The sequence below is a fragment of the Strongylocentrotus purpuratus genome, unplaced genomic scaffold, assembly GCF_000002235.5.
Source record: "Strongylocentrotus purpuratus isolate Spur 01 unplaced genomic scaffold, Spur_5.0 spur5_scaffold_21, whole genome shotgun sequence".
NCBI lineage: Eukaryota > Metazoa > Echinodermata > Echinoidea > Camarodonta > Strongylocentrotidae > Strongylocentrotus > Strongylocentrotus purpuratus.
In genome coordinates, this window is record NW_022145607.1 from 24,184,038 (window position 1) to 24,205,244 (window position 21,207).

The window sequence follows — 21,207 nt, forward strand, 5'->3', positions numbered from 1 at the left end:
TCTTCTGCCCTAGTTTCAAAATTCAAAGTAAATCCCGGCCCCGTGTACGTGTTTATGCCATGCACTGCACCAGCTCAAACCAGGGAGATTTTTGCAACGGTCGCTGTGTTGAGGTTTTTTACGGAAAGGCTCACAACCCTTTTATATTCATGACACATTTTGAAGGCACTAACAAAAACATTGACAATTTACGTAAATACGAGATGAAAGGACATTTATATCGAGACAAATGTTAAATTTGTTATGAATTTGGAAGCCGTTGGTATATTGCCTGACAGTTTCAATTTGAGCTTTCAAAGAGTTTTTCAATAAGCGAGTTCGTAATTAGGATTTTCGCATGGGTAGATCAAGGTCATTCGGACCCAAATTGTAAAACCATTGAGAAGAATACTCGGATCGTGATCATGAAAGTTATGTAATCAGTATTCATTTATGCACCAACAGTACATTTATCTGATACACAGGTGGAAGTATTCTTCTCAAGAGGCAAACAAAAGATATTCATGAAGCCCCTCCATCACTTTGGCAGTGAATATTCTAAAATGCACAGGTAGGAAGTATCCATCGTGTCTAAGATCTGTGGATATTTTGGGATCATGCGGTTCAGAGCTATTTACAAACTCGCTTATAAATCTGTGGTCATTCAGTGCTGTCCGCCCGTGAATTAAATGCCGCGCATGCGCAGTGTTGAAAATGGCGACGTGTTTATTTATTCAGATATTCTTTCTTTATTGAAGTTTCCTGCAAGTCTAAGTTAGTGTGTAATTTTGTAAATTGTACAACTCGGATTAAAACATGGAGATACAGTGAGTTCAAAAATTCATGTATTTGAATTGTTTGAATTTCTTGTCAGATTTGACTCATTTTGGAGTAAAAAAACGGAAACAAACAATTTCATACAATTGGAACAAACAATCCCCAGAACTGAAACAGGAATGAAGAGCATATTCTTTGAAGTGGGCCAGTTTTATAGATACAAACATTTGTAATAGGCTATGATATGAACATGTTGCATGCAAAGAAAGTGTCTGGCTGTCTTTTCCTGTGTCAGTGTCGGTCCCTTCTTTGGTTAGTAAAGAGACCACTTTGTGCCCGGGACCACCTGTACAATTTGTCGACAATCTTCACATTGCTACCAAGTTTTACAGGTAGTTGAAAATCAACTTCTTCAGCTGGGAAGCACAGAGTGTTGTCTCAACACAACATTGCAAACCATGGATTATTATGAGGTGAAAAAGAAATGAATGGAATGATGACACTGAAACACATGTATAAAGCATTAAAAACTGAGAAATATTAGCCAAAAGAGGGCGGGAAAAAAAAAAACTTAAAATTATCGGCCCAAAGAGGGCGACAAAAAAAGTTAAAGAAAAAAGCTTTTCCGACCGACCGACCCATATTTCGGCACCTAAAGGGCAATAAAACAAGTTTTTATTTTAGGCCTAAGACTACCATAGGCCATGTACACAACCAGTAGGTAGCTGGGCTAGGCTTCTCTCAAGGCACAATGATTTTTTTGATAAAGTATCAAATTAGGGTCTGTGCTTGCAGACTAGTGGTATGCTGTGTAATCATGGTTTTAATGAAGAGAATATTTGACCTGCAGTTGAGGGAGAAGTGGGTAAATGATATATTATGAATTTACCAGTTGGTTTATGATGTAAAGTGTTAAGAACAAATTAAAATAAATCAAGAAGGCAGAATGGTTGCATACCAGTCCTCGATTACACTACTTATGGAGAGAACATGCTCTTTTTTTAGGAGGACCTGGGGTGATTCACTAACTGGGATCAATATCCTTCTTAAGAGCGATTTCGGGGATTGCTATTAGTCCCGGCTTAATATTAATCCCAACTCACTGGTTCACTTAAATGCTATTAGGCTGGGATCAATTTAAAGTTCCGATGTATTAATATTCAAGTACGCAATTAATCAACCAATCAGAAAGATGCAAGCCCGATGCCTAAAAATAATTTGACGGTGAACAAGGATAATGGGGATTGGCGCGCGTAATATTGCTCATAAAATTACATTGCCGGCCGGCCGTCTGATCGAAGAATTAGCTTAGAAGAGGAGAATCACGAATTCAAGATGAGCAATTCAGGAAAGTCAAAGGTAATATTTTTATTTCTTGCAATATTTCAGTCAGAATTGATTTAAACGTTGATTCGCGAATGCATTTTGAAAAAAAAAATAGTTCTTTATCATTAGACCAATTCAATGCACATTTTATTCATGATTCCCCCCCCCCCCCCTCCATTCCACATACATGGATACGAAGATTTTAACAATTGTAAATAATGATTAAAGATATTTTAAGGATAGATTACTGTTTTGAAAACTAATTGCTGCTATGTAAAATACATTTTAGCAAGCATTGCAGTTATTCTGTAGCAATCTGTTGTTAATCCTATCATTTTTTCCTTCATTTATTTATGTAAACACGGTAACTCTCTCAGCCTAAACGTTTGTTTTTCAGAAAGTCTGTGTTGACTGAATAAAAAAGATATACAAATTAAAATACAAACAAAAGATAGCAAAACATAAACATATGCGAAATAAATGAATGCATGTAATAGTGGTTTGGTCTATTGACTGATAATGCCTAATACCATCAAACCCCTCTAGTGGGGAAAAAAATATATTGTGGCAAAGGGCAATTTACCCCCACCCCCCCCCCCCCCAAATGTCAAAAATAGCCATCCAATGTTGCAAAAGAGGTGCCCGTAGATTTCCATTGCTTAAATACAAAATGCAAGTTTCAATTAACAGAAGTATGAAATATAACCCCCGTACATTAAATCTTATTCCCCCTTCTATCTGTCTATCTGACGCCCCGAATATATTCATGGTGGACAATTTTTGTTTCCATCAACTGCCAAATTTCTATCTTGCTGGTGGAAATTACCTGACCTAGCTGCTCATTTCTCAAGTTGCCCAGTAATAGTTCCACTTATTGATAGAACTGTGAGAAACAAATTGATTGGGAAACGAACAATTGGTGAATTAAATTATTTTGGTATGTTCATGAACATTTTCGTGTGAGATGTGTATGAGGGTGTATGTTTCTCAATGTTTTTGTTTGTTTATTTACTTCTATTTTTTGAGTGTGTAGTATATTCTTTGTTAATTGTGGATAATAGATTGGTGTCATAATTATTAGCTGTCATTAAATACTGTTTTGACATCATATAGTGAAAACCCTATCCCTTTATATTTCTTGTATAATAATAATAATAATAATAATCTTTTAAAGTCCACTCCAAATTTTATTAAGTTAAACCGAAAATGGAAATTTATTTTGCCCAATTGATCGTGAGCCTTGTAGCAAAATTTTTATTCCCAAACAGGTTTGCAATTTCTTATATTTCCGTTCTTCTGATTGGCTGATATTTTCTACGTCATTGGCAGCTTGGAAAGAGGTCACAAACAATTAGACTTTGATTATTTATTGCTTTGCCTCACTATTTATAAAGGCAAAAAAACTGAATGAACTGAGATTTGAACCCTCAAGTCAACTTCAGAGTGCTATTAATAACACGCTGTCCTTACCGATTGAGCCAACGATGGGTTGATAAAAAGTGATTCTGCATGATTTCTATAACCCTATCACTCACCCATTGTTAATGACGTAACATATGAGCCAATCAGATGACCGGATATATTAGCATTGGCAAACCTGTTTGGGAAGAAAAAAATTCGCAGCCCGGCAGCCACTGAGCAGCGCCAGATCGACTTTGCTCTATCCCTTATTGTTGAGCGCCAAACAAGGTATGCATCCCATTTTGACATAATTGAATGAATAAACCAATTTGGGGTTTTAATCTGAAGTGATTACATAAAATTTCATAATTATGTCCCATTTTAGCAACAAATATGATGAAATGGCCTTTCCACAATTTAAACAAAAAAATAAGGGTTAGGGTAAAGGTATAGGTTTAGGATTTTGATTTTGTTGATTTGTGGGGCCTCTAAAGATTATCACATACAAAAAAAGGTCATTAAAATTGCAACAACTACCCTCACCACTCCCTATTCCTTGTTCTTGGCAAATTCCTAAATTATTGTACAAATTTGAGCGATCGAGAACTGGCGCTGCTAGACTTTATTGCGCGCATAGTACAGTCGATCAATCTTGAGCAGTTTTGGAGCTGTTATACTCAGTTGAGAACACAGAAAAAGGCAATGCTAAATAGCGATCCGGATCGCTCTTAGCCTTACAGCGATTTAATGCTAGCATTAAACAAAATCCTAAATACCTTAGTGACTCAGTTCCTAAAAAGTGATATTGCTCTTAGGAGTGATATTGAGCCTAAGAGCAAATTTATCCTATTTGGAATTAATTTTAGCTGTTAGTTAATCACCCCCCCCCCCACCCCCTGAGTATGGTATATTGACGAGATGATATAGGGGTGCATCCATGATTGACAGAAAATTGGGGAATGTTTTTCCCGGTCATTTAGATTCGGTAATCTCGCTGATCCTACTCGGAATTGATACATGGAATGAAAAATATGGTATATATTTTTCAATATAATTTTTTCAATATCTATCTAATAAGTGATAACTCTGTTTTCGTTCCATCATGTTTATGACATATGGCTTGAAATTTCGCTTCCCTTTCCTGAAACATTTAATGTTTCCTACGGTATTTATATTTGATTTGTTTTAATTCTAAATGGTGTACTTTTTATTCTTAATGGTGTACTAATTGGGAGATTTAAGCGTCCCCTTGGGCTGGACTATAACACACTAAGAAATAAGGGTGCAGATTTTCACCCACCTACGCGTATTTGGTAGAGGGTGCTGATTTGCTCCTTTTACGGTTGCGCCAGGAGGTTGCACTGTTGTTGAGCTCTGTGATTTTGTTGAATTTTTATTGATAGTTTTAGGAATAGTGTTCTGAATTCATCAGCAGTCTTTTAAGTATCACTTCACGATCCAGCTAGATCATTTTTGTGATGGATTGAGATGTTTGGAACACCTACAGTTTTTATTTATGTTTTCTTCATGTTCCTGTATGAGCCCATGGTCAACCATTACAGTGCTTTATGCACATAGTATTCATGTCCATGACTATTATGTTCTCTACTATTGTTAGACTAGAACACGAATAGACAGCCATGGCGAGCATCGGCATGGTGACTATTGTTGTGAGTCTCTTGATCCTATTAGCTTCTATTGTGACAATGCCTACAATCACCTACACCAGAGAAGATCTTTTGTCTTTTCAACCCGAGTGTGCTGATCTCAGGATACCACTGAATACCTATCACATATTACAGGACTATGGCATATGTTCAGTGAAGCCAACTCATCGTGGACATCGTGTACATCATTCTTCATGTCGTGGTTCTGAATTTAGAAAATTAATATCAGTAGTACCTACTAAACTCTCGGCAAAGATGTGTACATTGAACGCTAGATCAGTAAGGAATAAGACTACCGATATCGTTGAATTTGTACTTGATAATGATTTTGACATCCTCTCGTTGACCGAGACATGATTGAAGGATGACGATGATGTTATTTTGGGAAACTGTATACCTGAGGGATATACTTGTAATCATAAGGATCGACAAGGAAGAGGAGGAGGTGGTGTCGGACTGTTGTTCAAATCTTCACTGTCGGTCAAGTCAGAAGCTGTACAACATTTCAAGTCATTTGAAGCTTATCAAGCTCGAGTTTCATGCCAATCCCGTTCACTTATTCTCCTTGTCATTTATCGCCCAGATATAGTGGAAGAGCAAGGGCAGCGAATACCTTATAGTCTGTTCCTTGAAGAGTTAGCTACCCTACTTGACTCATTTGTTCGTGATCCCTCCGAAGTTGTCCTGACAGGGGACTTCAATGTATGGGTCGACGATTTCAATGACGTACGGGCAAGGCAGTTTATGAACATACTTTCATCCTACGGAATGAAGCAGCTTGTACGAGAAGGGACTCATCTACATGGCCATACACTTGATTTGCTTATTACTCGGGATTCAGCCACTCTTGTTTCTGATGTATCTGTTATCCTAGGAGTATCTGATCACCACGCTGTCCAGTGTAACCTTGATTTAAGAAAGTCCCCTTCTCGCAGGACTGTCACAACTCGCCCTCTACGATCAATGAACAGAGAACAATTCCGATCTGGAGTCCATGAATCTTTGTCAGAAATTGACATTGAGGATATCAGCATCTCTTCGTCTGTCGAAAGATATGATCGATCTCTCTCTCACTAGTCTACTTGATAAGCTAGCACCTAAAAAGACTAGAAGTGTTATCACCAAACCTTCGCGTCCATGGATGACTGAGAAAATCCATGCTGCTAAGTGCCTTAGAAGACGCCTTGAGCGCAAGTGGAGGAGTACTAGAAGTAAAGAAGACTGCAAATCATATGTGACACAGCGTCAGGTTGTTTCCTAAGAAATTGAAAAGGCAAAAAACTGAATACTATTCAGAGTGTGTTGCAGAATGCGAAGGAAACCAAAGACGTCTCTTCACTGTTGTAGACGCTCTGCTGCACCGAAAGAAGGAAACTGTTCTTCCGGATGCTTCTTCTGACCAGATACTGGCTGACAACTTTTGTCATTATTTCTTCAACAAGGTCACCAAGATCCGTGATGACATTGATGCCGAGCTTTCGTCAGGACAGTGTGTACAGCATTGTGAGTTATCATCTGTTCCAGTTTTGACTGATTTCGTTAAAACTTCTATTAGTGAGATCAAGAGGGTTGTCATGAATTCTCCAACATCATCATGTGAGTTAGATCCAATTCCTACTGCTCTTCTAAAAGAATGCATTGATGACTTTGCACCATATATTACAGACTTTTTTAATAAGTCTCTTCGATGTGCAAGCTTTCCAGCCTCAATGCAACAGGCTCTCGTGAAGCCTCTCTTGAAAAAAAAAACGAATCTTGACAGGCAAGACTTTGCAAGTTATCGACCTGTGACAAATCTAAGCTTCCTATCGAATGTTATCGAACGCATAGTATCCGCTCGTCTTCAGTCCTTCTTGAATGACAATAACCTTCAAGACAACTTCCAATCAGCCTACAGAGAAAAACACAGTGTTGAGACTGCCCTCTTAAGAGTGCAAAATGATATCCTCACCGAAATGGATAGTGGAAAAGTAACTGGGCTAATTCTGCTCGATCTGAGTAGTGCATTTGACACGGTTGACCATGTTATACTCCTAGAGAGACTTCAGTCTATGGGCATTGGTGGACAGGCTCACCAGTGGTTAACATCTTATCTCTCAAACAGATCGCAGAGGGTTTGTGTACGCAGTGCTGTCTCGTAGACAGTTCATCTTGGCTTCTCTGTGCCCCAGGGATCGATACTTGGGCCACAACTCTTCAACATTTACACTTTTCCCCTTCATGATATCATCAAGAGGCATAATCTCAAGCACCATATGTATGCTGATGACACGCAGATATACTTTTCGTGTTCTCCCACACAAGAGGAAGTTGATGCCTGGATTGCTCGTGTTGAAGCCTGTATAAGTGACATTAGGAATTGGATGAAGGAGAATTACTTGAAGCTCAATGACGACAAATCTCAGTTTGTTATGCTGGGTTCCAAGCACCAACTCGCCAAGTCGGTAACCCCCAATCTGAATATTGGTTCGTCATCAATTACTCCAGTGAAGAAAGTTCGAAATCTTGGAGTTATTTTTGACTCCAATATGACCATGGATTCGCAAGTATCATCAAGTGTTAAACTTGCGATCCACAGTCTCCGCAATCTTCGTGCTATTCGCAAGTATCTCACCACAAAGGCGGCTGAGCAGCTTGTGCATGCATTTGTTACATCCCGCATCGATTGTTGTAACTCTTTACTCTATGGCATCCCTATGTCTCAAGTTAAGAGGCTCCAGCTTGTTCAGAATGTTGCTGCCCGTCTAATGACATATACACGCAAGTTCACCCACATCACTCCAGTCCTTAAATCCCTGCATTGGCTTCCATCGTCCATCGTCTCACCTAAAAAATCCTTCTGATCACATACCGTGCCTTGAAGTTCTCCTCGCCACAGTACATCTCTTCTCTACTCAACTTTCGCAAGCCTGGTCGTTCTGGTCTGCGTTCTGCCAATACATCAACTCTGATCATCCCTAAGACCAGACGATCATGGGGAGATCGAGCATTTGCCTCAGCAGCTCCCCGATTGTGGAACAGTCTCCCTTACACACTTAAGGAATGTAAATCAGTAGATAGTTTCAAGGCCAGCCTGAAAACTTATCTAATGGCCAACTTTAACTTCTTCTTTTTGTTATAACCATGTGTAATGTAATGTAAGCAAAATTGTATCTAAGTATATTATGTAGCTCATTGTAAGCGCCTTGAGCACCCTCTGGGTGGATATGTTGCGCGTTATAAATGTCTGTATTATTATTTATTATTATTATCTGACAAGCGGCGTAAATATGCATTCTTATGGGTGCGGGAAGTTGGAGGGTGGGCAATATGCACCCGGCGTAGTCTGAATCAAGACCTAATGATAAATAAATAATATATCAAGTTGATACGTCCTCAAAGTTTTTGTCGATATTCGAAGAACAAGATTAAGCATGTTCAAAGATAAAATCGATGTCACTTTTTCCTTTTTTGGTCCAATACCTAACGCCATGTATTAATTTGTCATAATAGAAACATTATGTTGAATAACAAACTTGCCGACATTATACTACTTTAAAATATGTTTAAACATGACATTATGGAAAAGTCGCCATCCCCATTCATTTATAAAAAGCAATATGTTATTGTGACATGTGATTAAAATATAATTTTGAATATCTAATTGAACACAACATAAAAGTGTTTAAACAGATATACATGAAATTCTTTGCAGTTTCCAAAGGGATACACAAATATTTTAATCAGGGACAAAGAGACTCGAATTTTCGTTTTTGGTAGGTTTTTGAATCAAAATGTTTAGTTTCATCAGCATTTCCGTACCACTCCAAATTTTCATATGTAATACAAAAAAAATTGTATTTTGACCGAAAATTCACTGGTTGCATCCACTTCATGAAACGTTTAACTTTCCTACCTGCTTCCTCTTAAAGGTGTGAAAGATAGGGGTACACTTCAAGTATAACAAAATGTAGTGATTTGCTAAAAGTCTTAAAATATATGATCAAATCGATACCTTTGCAGATGACGCTATCGACGAAGATGTAGAGTAGAAGTCATCGTGTAGACAGACCTTGGGTCCGCAGTCAGGGTTGTCTTCCTTACCGAGAAAGAGGTACTTCAAATGAGGCATCTTACAGATGAACTGAGCGAGATCACGTGATGCAGAGGGACGTTCACTGAGATCCAAAGACTTGATGTCAAGAGTCTCAATCTGTTATGAAAGTAACATTATGTTGAATGAATAACTACAAACAATATACTAAAACTATATATTCAAGATTCAACAATATGATGTAAATTGCACTAATTACGTTGCTAACAATGGAAAAGGGTATCGCCCCAAAGATCCACATTTATATTGCATTGATTTACAAGTCTTGACATCTGAAATGATCCCTAATTTCAATAGTTCCTGGATATTTTGGAGACTGATGTAGTAGTAGTTATACATTACTGATATTTTATGACAGAGCACGGGTGAAAATATAGGTTTTGAGCGCCCGATTCAGGACTATGATTCAACAAATTTGCGAACGATCTAGAGCTATGATAGTTGTTGAACTTCAGTTGTGGGGAAGTGGGTATATATGCATTAACCAGGCGGTTCGTGGCTTAAAGTATTAAGAACAAACCGAATAAAACAAGAAGCCAAACGGTCGCAAGCATAGTATGTTGGATATACAATTGCTGACATTACACTACAAACTGTTTTTTAAAAAAACAGTTCCCATCCTCATTCATTTACAAAAGCAATACTTTATTCTGACATTTGATTCATTGAAATAGTTCTTTGAACAACTAATATAACATAACAGAGATGTGTGAAAACAAATTGCATGGAACACTCTGCAGTTTCCAAAAGGATATACGTGGAAGAAGATATTTAACTTTTCCTTTGTGTAGTATTTTTTCTTCTATTCAGTCAAAATTTCCGTCTCTCCATCAGTACTTCCGTAGTACTCCGAATCAACATATTTGAATGAAACATATTATTCACTGTCAATCTGATAACCTTCGCTCAGTTTTCGTTTCATCATGTTTATGACAGATGGCTGGTAATTTCGCTTCAACTTCCTAAAACGATTAATGTTTCCTACCTTATTCTTAACGGTGTACTAATTTGGAGAGTAAAATCGTCCACTTGCGTTTGACTATAAAAATGAGTACCGGTACACCTCCAGTACAACAAAACGCGTAGTGATTTGCTTTAAAGTCCTAAAAAAGTATCAAATCGATACCTTTGTAGATGACGCTATCGACGAAGATGTTGAGTAGAAGTCATCGTGTAGCAAGACATTGAGCCTGTATTCACTGCAGCCTTGTTTACCGTGTGACAGGCGCTCCAAATGAGGCATCTTACAGATGAACTGAGCGAGATCACGTGATGCAGAGGGACGTTTACTGAGATCCAAAGAATAGATGTTAAGAGTCTCAATCTGTTATGAAAGTAAAATTATGTTGAATGAGCAATTCCAATCTACCAAAACTATATTCAAGATGCAACAATATGGTTTAAATTGCACTAATATCGTTGCTGACAATGAAAAAAAAGTATCCCCCCAATTTTTCTTTAAAAAACCACATTTATATTGTAATGATGTGCAAGTCTTGACATATGAAATGACCTCTAGTTTCAATAGTTCCTGGATTCTTATGATGAATATGTTATCGACGACATTACATAGTGGAAACTAATATATTGTGAGAAAGGAGGTGTGTTCTCGGACATATAACTGTAATCTTTTGAGTCTGGTTATAATAGGTTGTTAGATGTACATAATTTTTGTTTTAAATGTATGTTACGTAAAGATGTACATTTAGTAAAATGTCAGGGGAAAGATTTTGTTTCTCGGGTTTTGAGAGAAGAATCAATACATTGACTTGACTATAAACAGGACCCCACGGAAGACCAGCTTTCCCATGTCGGGTAAGCTGAATGTGGGCAATCCACCGTATCTCATTGTTAAAGGTAAAGACCAGTATTGGAAACGCCCCAATTTCAAAAAATGAAATGGAAGCTCTTATTACCAATCATGTGAAAGAATATGTTTTGACTAATACATGATGATAAAAAATTTGCCGGGAAACCGCCTACTAATTTATATATTTGGTAAATTAGTTTATCTACATGGTCTGTGAGAGATAAACGCACGTGTCGCGCACGTGTGCGTATAGTCCCATATACATCTTTGTGTGTACAGTGCTTGTAACTTTAAAAAGACTGGGCCAAATTTCTTATCATTTTGATGATTCCAGAACCTTGCAGTACACACCAATACTTATATAACCTTTTCTGATCGATTCCACAACGTTTCTTTCACAATGCAATCGCATGACCATAACTTGTTTTTACTACTACTACTACTACTACTACTTCTACTAGAACTACTACTACAGGATGAGGGTGGGGGAAGGGTGGTAGAATAACTGTATGTGGCAGGGGCGGCGATTTCTTTTCATGATCGGGGGGGGGGGGGGGTGGTAAGGAACGAGGGAGCAGTGGCGTAATGAGCAAACACGTTTTGGGGGAGGGGTGGGTCAGAAGAAAAAAATCCGCATCACCACCACTCTTACGTGTTACATGCAGGCCCCGCGGGACATTTTTAAACTGGGGAGGGGGGGGGGGGGCTAAAGTATTTACGATCAGGTAGAGCAAAGCGAGTGAAGCAAGTGGAGCGTAAATTGACGTGGGGGTACAGGGGCAAAGACCCGGCGGGGGTCAAGGGGCGGAACCCAATGAAGCTCAGGGGTTTTAGGCATTCAATTGCGGTCAGATGTGCATATTTTGATACCTTATTTGTGACACTGGCATGCAGGTCACTAATTGGAGTGGGGTCCAGGGTGCGGAGCCCCCAGAAGCTCTGGGGTTTAAGGCATTAAATTACGATCAGATGAGCATCCAGGGGCCGCCTTCGGGCCCTTGGTGGGGTCCAGGGGGCAGAGCCCCCGGAAGCTCAGGGGTTTTAAGCACTTAATAACGGTCAGCTGAGCATACAGGGGCCCGCCTTAGGTCTCCCCGGCGGGATGATCCCCCCTAAATAAATTGAGGGGGAACGTGCCTCCCCCCCCCCCCCACCCCACCTCCCGGGATCGCCGCCCCTGGTATGTGGAGAAGTAGGATGGTGGTTATACATTACTGATATGTTATGACAGAGCGAGGTGAAAATATAGGTTTTGAGTGGTCGAATCAGGACTATGATTCGACTATTCAGCAGGGGGGGGGGGCGTACGGAGAATAGCTTAATAAATATGATGAGACAAAAATGTTACAAATGAGACAACGTGTATTGACCTCTTGACTATGCGAGCAGTGGGTATGATCTTAAAGGCTTAACTCAAACCAATACCCAAACACATTACTGTTGAAGATAAATGCATGGGTGCTGTATGGCATCAATCTGGAGAACTTGAAAACCCTGATTATGTCATCGTACATTAAAGCAATGTTGTAGACAGGTTCAATTATTCATTAGTAGATAAGCTTTAATGGTATGATGTGATGCCACGGTTTTAATAATGATAGTCATTGACGTTCAACGGATGAGACATCGTGATCTACATAATATGGCCGGCTGACTGTGGGAGAAGGGGGCATATATGCCTGATTCGGTTGCCTCACGATCTACAGGCTAAACGGTCATAACCGCTGAAGATAAACAGGTGACATCTACGGGGAGAGCCTGAAAACCTTGTTTGTGGTATCGTACATTACTGCACAACGACATTGTAATATAGGGGCTGATGATCATGGATTGTCTGAGGGCAAGAGGATCTTTTTCCGGTCAATAATATTCTGTAATCCCTCTGGCTCTCCTATATTTGCTGATCGACGAGAAAACAACCATTCCGAGCATTGATATCTTGTTTTCTTCTTCCTTTTTCCATTCACCAAAAAGTTAGTTATGACACCAGGAAAACTATTATCCTGACTGAATATAGCATCCATTTCTTTTAAAAGAATGATGTACCAAATATACGACATCGTGGATAATACACAGCTGTATACTGACCTTGGAATCGCCTGCTTTATTCGCAAGCACCGAGTAGAATATATCATGCATAGTACTAGCGATCGTCACAGATTTCGGTGATCGTGATGAGCAGATGAATTCAGCCTGGTCCTCTGAAGCCGTCCGTCCACATGGCTTCTCTATACTCAGGTGATCCTACAATGTACATGTACACATATAACATTGTAAGGCTAGAAACATTAACCCATGGAAATGATACCAGATGATTCTGATTAATCATCTTAATTGACACTGCTTTTTCATATGTTTTTGCCATTTTCTTTCAGTGTGTCTTTATCACACTGGTTTGAACAGTATGTACGCGCAAATCCTATTGGGATTCGTAATATGTAAAGTGTTATATTATCAAACAAGGTTTCATCACGAATATATTCAAGACGGGTCGTACTGCAATGCCAATAAATCAAAACTCCTTTTAACATATTAAAATTCTGATACTCGTAAACTCTTGGATGAAATAATAGTAAAGTCTTTTCGTGTACATTGCAGTTTTCGAATTAAAAATGATGATCTGAGTTGTAATACATGGCTAGTTCCATAGCAGTGGTTTTAAACATGCTCCGTGATTAAATAAAATGTATTGTATCCAGCTTCTTTTTAACATTTGGGTAAAGAGGAGTTTGTACAGGGTGCATTTCCTTATTATCGCATGTCGTGGTTCAAAGCATCGCACTGTATACACTATACAGGTATATGTGTTCGAAAACAAACAACGTAATTCGAAGTCTGAGAGAATGAAATCAAATCAAATAAAAAACTTTATCACTCAAAGAGATGAAATTGATATGCTGCTATAATTCGACGTTACTTTCCTTACCACTTCACGTTGATTCATTATGAAGATATGCCCTGATACTGTGTGTGCCTGCATCTTCTTAGTGATCTCCAGTGTCTTCCTGGACGCACACTTCCTGGACGTTACGGTAGTCGATAGATGATCCGCAACTACTTTGGCCACTGCTTGGTCTTGGCTCTCGTATGCTACATCTACGATGAAGTCATCATCATATGGGTTGTTTGTTTGTGACGCAGCTATGAGACGAGATACGATATCCAAGCCGACCCCCTTCTGCTGGGCCGATGTGATGTAGAGTAGGTACCGGTACTCATCTGCTTCCGGTATGATATTCGCTATCAACCTGTCATACTTATTACGGTTTGAGTTGTAAAGATATGCAAGATACATTCCTGATAGATATTCCTGGAAGAGCTTATGAGGGAACTGCACCGATTGGACTGCTAAATTCCGATCATTTCTTCTTTCTCGCCTCGGAAGAACTTTCTTCTCTCTGGTGAGTACACCAACTTTGCAACCTACATCTATAGACTCTGGACAGCGTTGAAACTCTTCTTCTGTGAATACTAACTGTCTCAACAGAAGTCCCTGGAAGGCAATGCGGCCAATCTGAAGCAGGTGATCACGAATATCTGAGCGATTCTCCCTTAATTTGCCTTCATCAATACCTGAAGATGGAATGTGTTTCGATAGGTAATGATCAACCAAAAATTCAATCATTTGATTGAAGAGCTGGGAAAATGTTTGCAGCATGGACATTGCCTCTCGGCGCTCTCCATCAAACTCTTTCCACATAATGCACAGCATGGCTGTGTATATGGGGTAGGGAGCCATGTTCTCTCCGATCACATCGTTATTTGATATGAATTGGCACAGATTTTCAGAGGAAGCTGTGTCTGGATGAAAGAACTTGGTGATGTAAGAAGAGAGGTTTTCAGCAGAGAAACCTTCTACAGCAATGAAAGCAAACTCCCTTCTAAGATAGTCATTCTTCCTAATCTCATCTGATCTCCATTGTCGCGATGTGATTAGTACTGTCCCTGACTTGAACAGACGATAGAGAGTGATCAGGGCGATTTGTTGATTGCTGTCAAGATCGACAGCAAATTCATCTAGACCGTCCAGGACAAGAAAGACATCATCCGAATTTGAGAGGATGTGCTTGTCTAGCTGTTTGGCTGTGACGGGATTGTTGTCAGAAAGGTATGACTTCACTATCTCTCCAACCGTTTTGGCCCCTGCCTCGCGAAGTAGGATGACAAGAACCAGTTTGAAATCTTGGTAGCCTATTCCGTGGATCCAATCCCAAGCGATCTTTGCGCAAAAAGTGGTCTTCCCTACACCACCTTCACCTTCTACCAACAAGCGTTTAGGATAGATTCCGTTGACTTTGGTCCTGAGGAGGTCGTCATAGAGAAGCGGTGTATTGAGTTTTGAACCTTTGTCTTCTTTCATCAACGTTAGATTGGTGAAGATACGTTTAAATTCAAGTACAACTTCATTGTTCAGTGGATCGACTTGAATCTGACAGATATGAATAGCCAAATAGTGTTTGACCTCTTCAGCCACCCGTTGGATTTCCTCCTCTGTCATGGACGGTATGTGATCACCAACCTGACCTGTGATGAGATGGTGAAGAACGTTGTCTTTAAAATGACTCGAAAATTATGACCGGTGTTTTAATATCAGACAACAGCAAAAGTAGCAGCAGCAGCAATCACGAGAAAAAATGATGAAGCACAGTACCGTATCATCAGAATACATAGATTCCCAAATCTCAATTTATATTTTTGTGCGGATCAGGGGCTGAAAACCATTTTTGTGTCCTACATAGGGGCTCTCACGTTGAATAATATATGGGTTGGCGTTGTGCCTTGAAATAAGTCTTCCAGGAGAGAGTTACTTAGGTCAATGGTAGAACGTATGGTGGCCGTGAAGGGACATCGCGAATAGACGAAATCGCGAATTATTCACGACGAAATTGGCGACGAAATTCACGATATCGTCAATTTCATCGTGGAAAATTGGCGATAAAATTCACCACGATATTCACGTCTGGCTGGTTTGGTCGCAAATTACGTCGTCAATTTGGTTTGTCCTTGCCCCGCAAGGTTATAATACATCCACAGGGGCATCCAAATATAAGAAAATTGTAAAGAATCACTATCCAGCCGATTTTTTTAATTTACCAAACTTTGTAATACCTTTAATGGTACGGAAAAAGCGCGCCCGGCGAACCATCGACACATACGGATTTGTGGATAACGCCATCACCGGCTTGCAACAGGTAAGGGATGGGAGAGATCGCGATTGCGAAAAAATAATACCGTCCAGATTTTGGATACGATAGACGATTGTGTTCCGTGCAATCAGAGGACTTTCCAAGCGTTTCGAGGATCGACCATGAGATCGACGGGCCATTGCACCAAAGCCGCCGTGATTAAAGGCTACATATTATATTGCTGCACTGTTTTAATCCAATACGTAATTTTACCTATAAATTTATCACATGTAATTCTAAATCTTTTTTTTTTTTAAAGAAAATATGGTTTTTCATTTTAAAATAGAGCCTTGTTATAAGTTACAGTTTGATATTCAACTTTATTGTTGGGGTGTGCTCACTTTTGTAAGATACTGCAAATATAGGCTTCATGTGTGTTTGGTAGGGAGGGTGTGTGTGTGCATATTTAGTGTGTTATACTGTACCTTTCCGTACACTATCAGCAAGTTGAACTAGCTTAATGCTTTCTAACTTGTTGACTAGTATCTCCCTCGCCTCGCTTTCAGGTACTGTCTTCCGCCATTCGTAAAGCATCTGATAGGTAGCTTGCATGGAGTTGCCCAGCTTGTCTTTCTCAAACTGACTTAGTTTAGCCTCAGGGAATCCTAAAGCTAGTCCGACCTTCCTGAAATCTGAGGGATCTATACCGTCGGCAAGGAGATAGAGCTCGAGCTCGCCCAGACTTCCAGGGCTAAATTATTGACAAAAGAAGAAGTATTCATTTCATATAGTGTTTATTGATATTTGCAATATTTTGTATCAACAGGACTTTCCTTTCATTATCCTTTGACTTGCGAATACACCGTTTTACTGTTTAATGATATTTATCAACATTACCTATTATAAAAGCACTCCAACAACACTGCAAAATATGCAAAGATATGTGGTGCTATTAAACATAATTGGATATGCAAAACTTCTACATATTTTAATTTCATTCATCAATTTCAACGATAAATATTTACCAGCAAAGTCAGAGGCCTGAATTTTACGCAAATTTAAATACGACGCTAGGCTCAAGCTTTGTTCAGAATCGAGTTTAATAAAAGGAAAATAGTGTGAGGTCTAATTGAACTATCGTTCGGCAAACATGATTTCAGATCCAGAGTTGGGTTTAGTAGAATTCGGACTGATGGATTTTAATTTTCATAAGTTGCTCTTTCATGCTGCTTACTTATTATTTGGACCAGGGTTTCGTTCTACGTCACCGGATCTCAATAGGAGTATGGTGGCCATGTCTGGACAGTCATTCCCTTTGATTGCATCTGCTTCACCGATGGATGTCCCTGACAGGGGGATCGGATAGGTCGGTGATCCGTGATTCTCCGTTACTTCCTAAGAACGAAGAGAAAATTACGAATAGAGAACACACTTTTAACTCTGTAAACTACATGTACGAGTCATACTGAGATAATATCTTTGTGACACATTGTATTCCTGGCGGGCGATTTTTATCAATGGTTTCTAGTTTATTTCAAAATTTCTAACACAACAAATAGCAGAGACAAGTTATAGAAGGGTTTCATGTAGCCATTGGACAAGATGATTCATGATCATATTCCGTTACTTCTTTACTGAAAATTATGGACAGAAGACAGTTTTCAAAAGAATAGTCAGACATCATTTGCCTAATTACATGTAGAATCACGGAAGAAAAGAAATTGTGTGAATGGGTAAATGAGGTCACCTTTTCTATTGATTACAGTGTAATAAACGTGACACCTACCATTTCCACACTAAATTTGAATAATCAAACTGTCCTCTAGATTACATCTTATATAGTTCCAATTTGCTAGCCACATGTCTTATTAAAAATCCCGTTTACAAAGAGTTTTATTTTGATTTATCGTTCGCCTGTTTTCCTTACTGTTTTTTTCTTTCTTTCTTTGTTGTTTTTGTATGTGAGTGGTGTAGTTCTAGGAAAGGCATATTAACCATACCCTGATAGATGATGTTCTTTGGTCGGTGTTTCTCGTTGTATGTATCCTGGGTTTAGGTGATAGGTCCGTTGTTTGGTCCTCTTTCCCCGACGGTCTAGAGTCTGATGTTTCCTCCTCATCTAGTTTGATCCGACCTATCTCCCCAGGAACGTCTGAGTACGACTCTGATGTGCCAACTTTAGGTTTGTCTTTTTTACTTATTTGATCGGATTTAGGGGTGTATTCATACGACATCAGACTAATGGATATGTTTCTATTGTCCAGTTCGTCTTCTACACAGGGTTGGAGAACTGGAATTTTCACTTCAGTGGTATCCAGGACAGGGTTGGTCTTTTTCTCAATTGAAGAACCACTGTTTTCAGCAGACGGATACTCAGAGTGAGAGACATCGTTATGACCGGGGTTGTTTGAATCGCATGGGGATCCACACTTCGTATTACACTCTGGAACGTCAAATTGTGAGAGAGTCGGAGAATTGGCGTTACCTCTGTCATTGTTGACATCACATGAGGGCCCTGTTTGATTGATGTTAAGGTTGGCATTGCAAGAAGACGCAGACTGACGGGCAGTGTTGCTTGGAGATCGTTTCGCATCTGATGAAGAGCCAGTGCGAGATGAAATGTTACACTCAGGATTGTTGTCTTCTCTTGGTTGCTCAGCATTCTTGTTTCTTTTAATTAAGTTGTGAAGTTTCCTCCAAAAGTAGTGGTAGTCATATTCTTTCCTACGACGGCGCATGAACGTGCCGATCCTGACACGCCATTCACCAAGAGACACAGGCATGATGACATCAGGATACTGTGTTATTAAAGAAAAGAAAAACAATGTCGCAGAGTTAATTCTGGAGACGGGCAACATGACTTTGTATAAGACATAATGTCAAATCTTTGTACGTATTCATCTTTATTAGGATTCAACCTTTCCCCTCAATGCTACCCACTTCTTTGTTATGTAGATTAAAAGAATTGGGTTGAATGCATTGGGTAGTTAGGCTCCACCGCACTCTACATAGCTCCAACAGGTGATGCATAGCTAAAGTGGGTGGGTTGCCTTACCTAGCAGTGTAGTGTCACGGGGTCTATTCGCTATTCATAAGGACCGCTATTCATAAGGTCTGCTATTCATAAGGACCGCTATTCATAACGTGCAAATTCCCGTACTTCCTGGTCCGCTATTCATAATGGTAAAAGAGGGTCGCTATTCATAAAGAAATAAGGTTCGTTAATCATAAGGACCGCTATTCATAACGTGGGATGAGGGTCGCTATTCATAATTCATATTAAGGGTCATTAATCATAAGGACCGCTATTCATAATATGAAATCAGGGTCGCTATTCATAATACGACGAGAGGGTCGCTATTCATAATACGAAATAAGGTTCATTACTTATAAGGGTCGCTATTCATAACACGCGAAGAGGGTCGCTATTCATAATACGAAATGAGGGTCGCTATTCATAATAGGAGAAGAGGGTCGCTATTCATAATACGAAATGAGGGTCGCTATTCATAATAGGAATAGAGGGTCGCTATTCATAATAGGAGAAGAGGGTCGCTATTCATAATACGAAATGAGGTTCGCTAATCATAATAGAAGAGGGTCGCTATTCATAATACGAAATGAGGGTCGCTATTCATAATAGGAGAAGAGGGTCGCTATTCATAATAGGAGAAGAGGGTCGCTATTCATAATACGAAATGAGGGTCGCTATTCATAATAGGAGAAGAGGGTCGCTATTCATAATAGGAGAAGAGGGTCGCTATTCATAATAGGAGAAGAGGGTCGCTATTCATAATAGGAGTAGAGGGTTGCTATTCATAATACGAAATGAGGGTCGCTATTCATAATAAGAAATGAGGGTCGCTATTCATAATAGGAGAAGAGGGTCGCTATTCATAATAGGAGAAGAGGGTCGCTATTCATAATACGAAATGAGGTTCGCTAATCATAATAGGAGAAGAGGGTCGCTATTCATAATACGAAATGAGGGTCGCTATTCATAATAGGAGAAGAGGGTCGCTATTCATAATAGGAGAAGAGGGTCGCTATTCATAATAGGAGAAGAGGGTCGCTATTCATAATACGAAATAAGGTTCATTACTTATAAGGGTCGCTATTCATAACACGGGAAGAGGGTCGCTATTCATAATACGAAATGAGGGTCGCTATTCATAATAGGAGAAGAGGGTCGCTATTCATAATACGAAATGAGGGTCACTATTCATAATAGGAATAGAGGGTCGCTATTCATAATAGGAGAAGAGGGTCGCTATTCATAATACGAAATGAGGTTCGCTAATCATAATAGGAGAAGAGGGTCGCTATTCATAATACGAAATGAGGGTCGCTATTCATAATAGGAGAAGAGGGTCGCTATTCATAATAGGAGAAGAGGGTCGCTATTCATAATACGAAATGAGGGTTGCTATTCATAATAGGAGAAGAGGGTCGCTATTCATAATAGGAGAAGAGGGTCGCTATTCATAATAGGAGAAGAGGGTCGCTATTCATAATAGGAGTAGAGGGTTGCTATTCATAATACGAAATGAGGGTCGCTATTCATAATAAGAAATGAGGGTCGCTATTCATAATAGGAGAAGAGGGTCGTTATTCATAATAGGAGAAGAGGGTCGCTATTCATAGGAGTAAGGGGTCGCTATTCATAATACGAAATGAGGTTCGCTATTCATAATAGGAGAAGAGGGTCGCTATTCATGATACGAAATGAGGGTCGCTATTCATAATACGAAATGAGTTTCGCTAATCATAATAGGAGAAGAGGGTCGCTATTCATAATAGGAGAAGAGGGCCGCTATTCATAATAGGAGTAGAGGGTTGCTATTCATAATACAAAATGAGGGTCGCTATTCATAATAAGAAATGAGGGTCGCTATTCATAATAGGAGAAGAGGGTCGCTATTCATAATAGGAGAAGAGGGTCGCTATTCATAATACGAAATGAGGGTTGCTATTCATAATAGGAGAAGAGGGTCGCTATTCATAATAGGAGTAGAGGGTTGCTATTCA

At 39.4% G+C, this 21,207-nt stretch overlaps 1 protein-coding gene across 1 annotated transcript; it reads right to left on the reverse strand.

The window, feature by feature from the left end:
* Nucleotides 1–9,010: 9,010 nt before the first annotated feature.
* Nucleotides 9,011–19,005, reverse strand: LOC105437686. Its single transcript, XM_030994106.1, has 7 exons — nt 18,180–19,005; nt 17,414–17,574; nt 16,665–16,930; nt 13,980–15,577; nt 13,142–13,297; nt 10,370–10,567; nt 9,011–9,342 (listed from the first exon to the last, which is right to left on the reverse strand). The coding sequence occupies exons 1-7, from the start codon at nt 18,960–18,962 to the stop codon at nt 9,133–9,135; spliced, it is 3,372 nt and encodes a 1,123-aa protein (XP_030849966.1). The 5' UTR covers nt 18,963–19,005; the 3' UTR covers nt 9,011–9,132.
* Between the last annotated feature and the right edge of the window lie 2,202 nt (nt 19,006–21,207).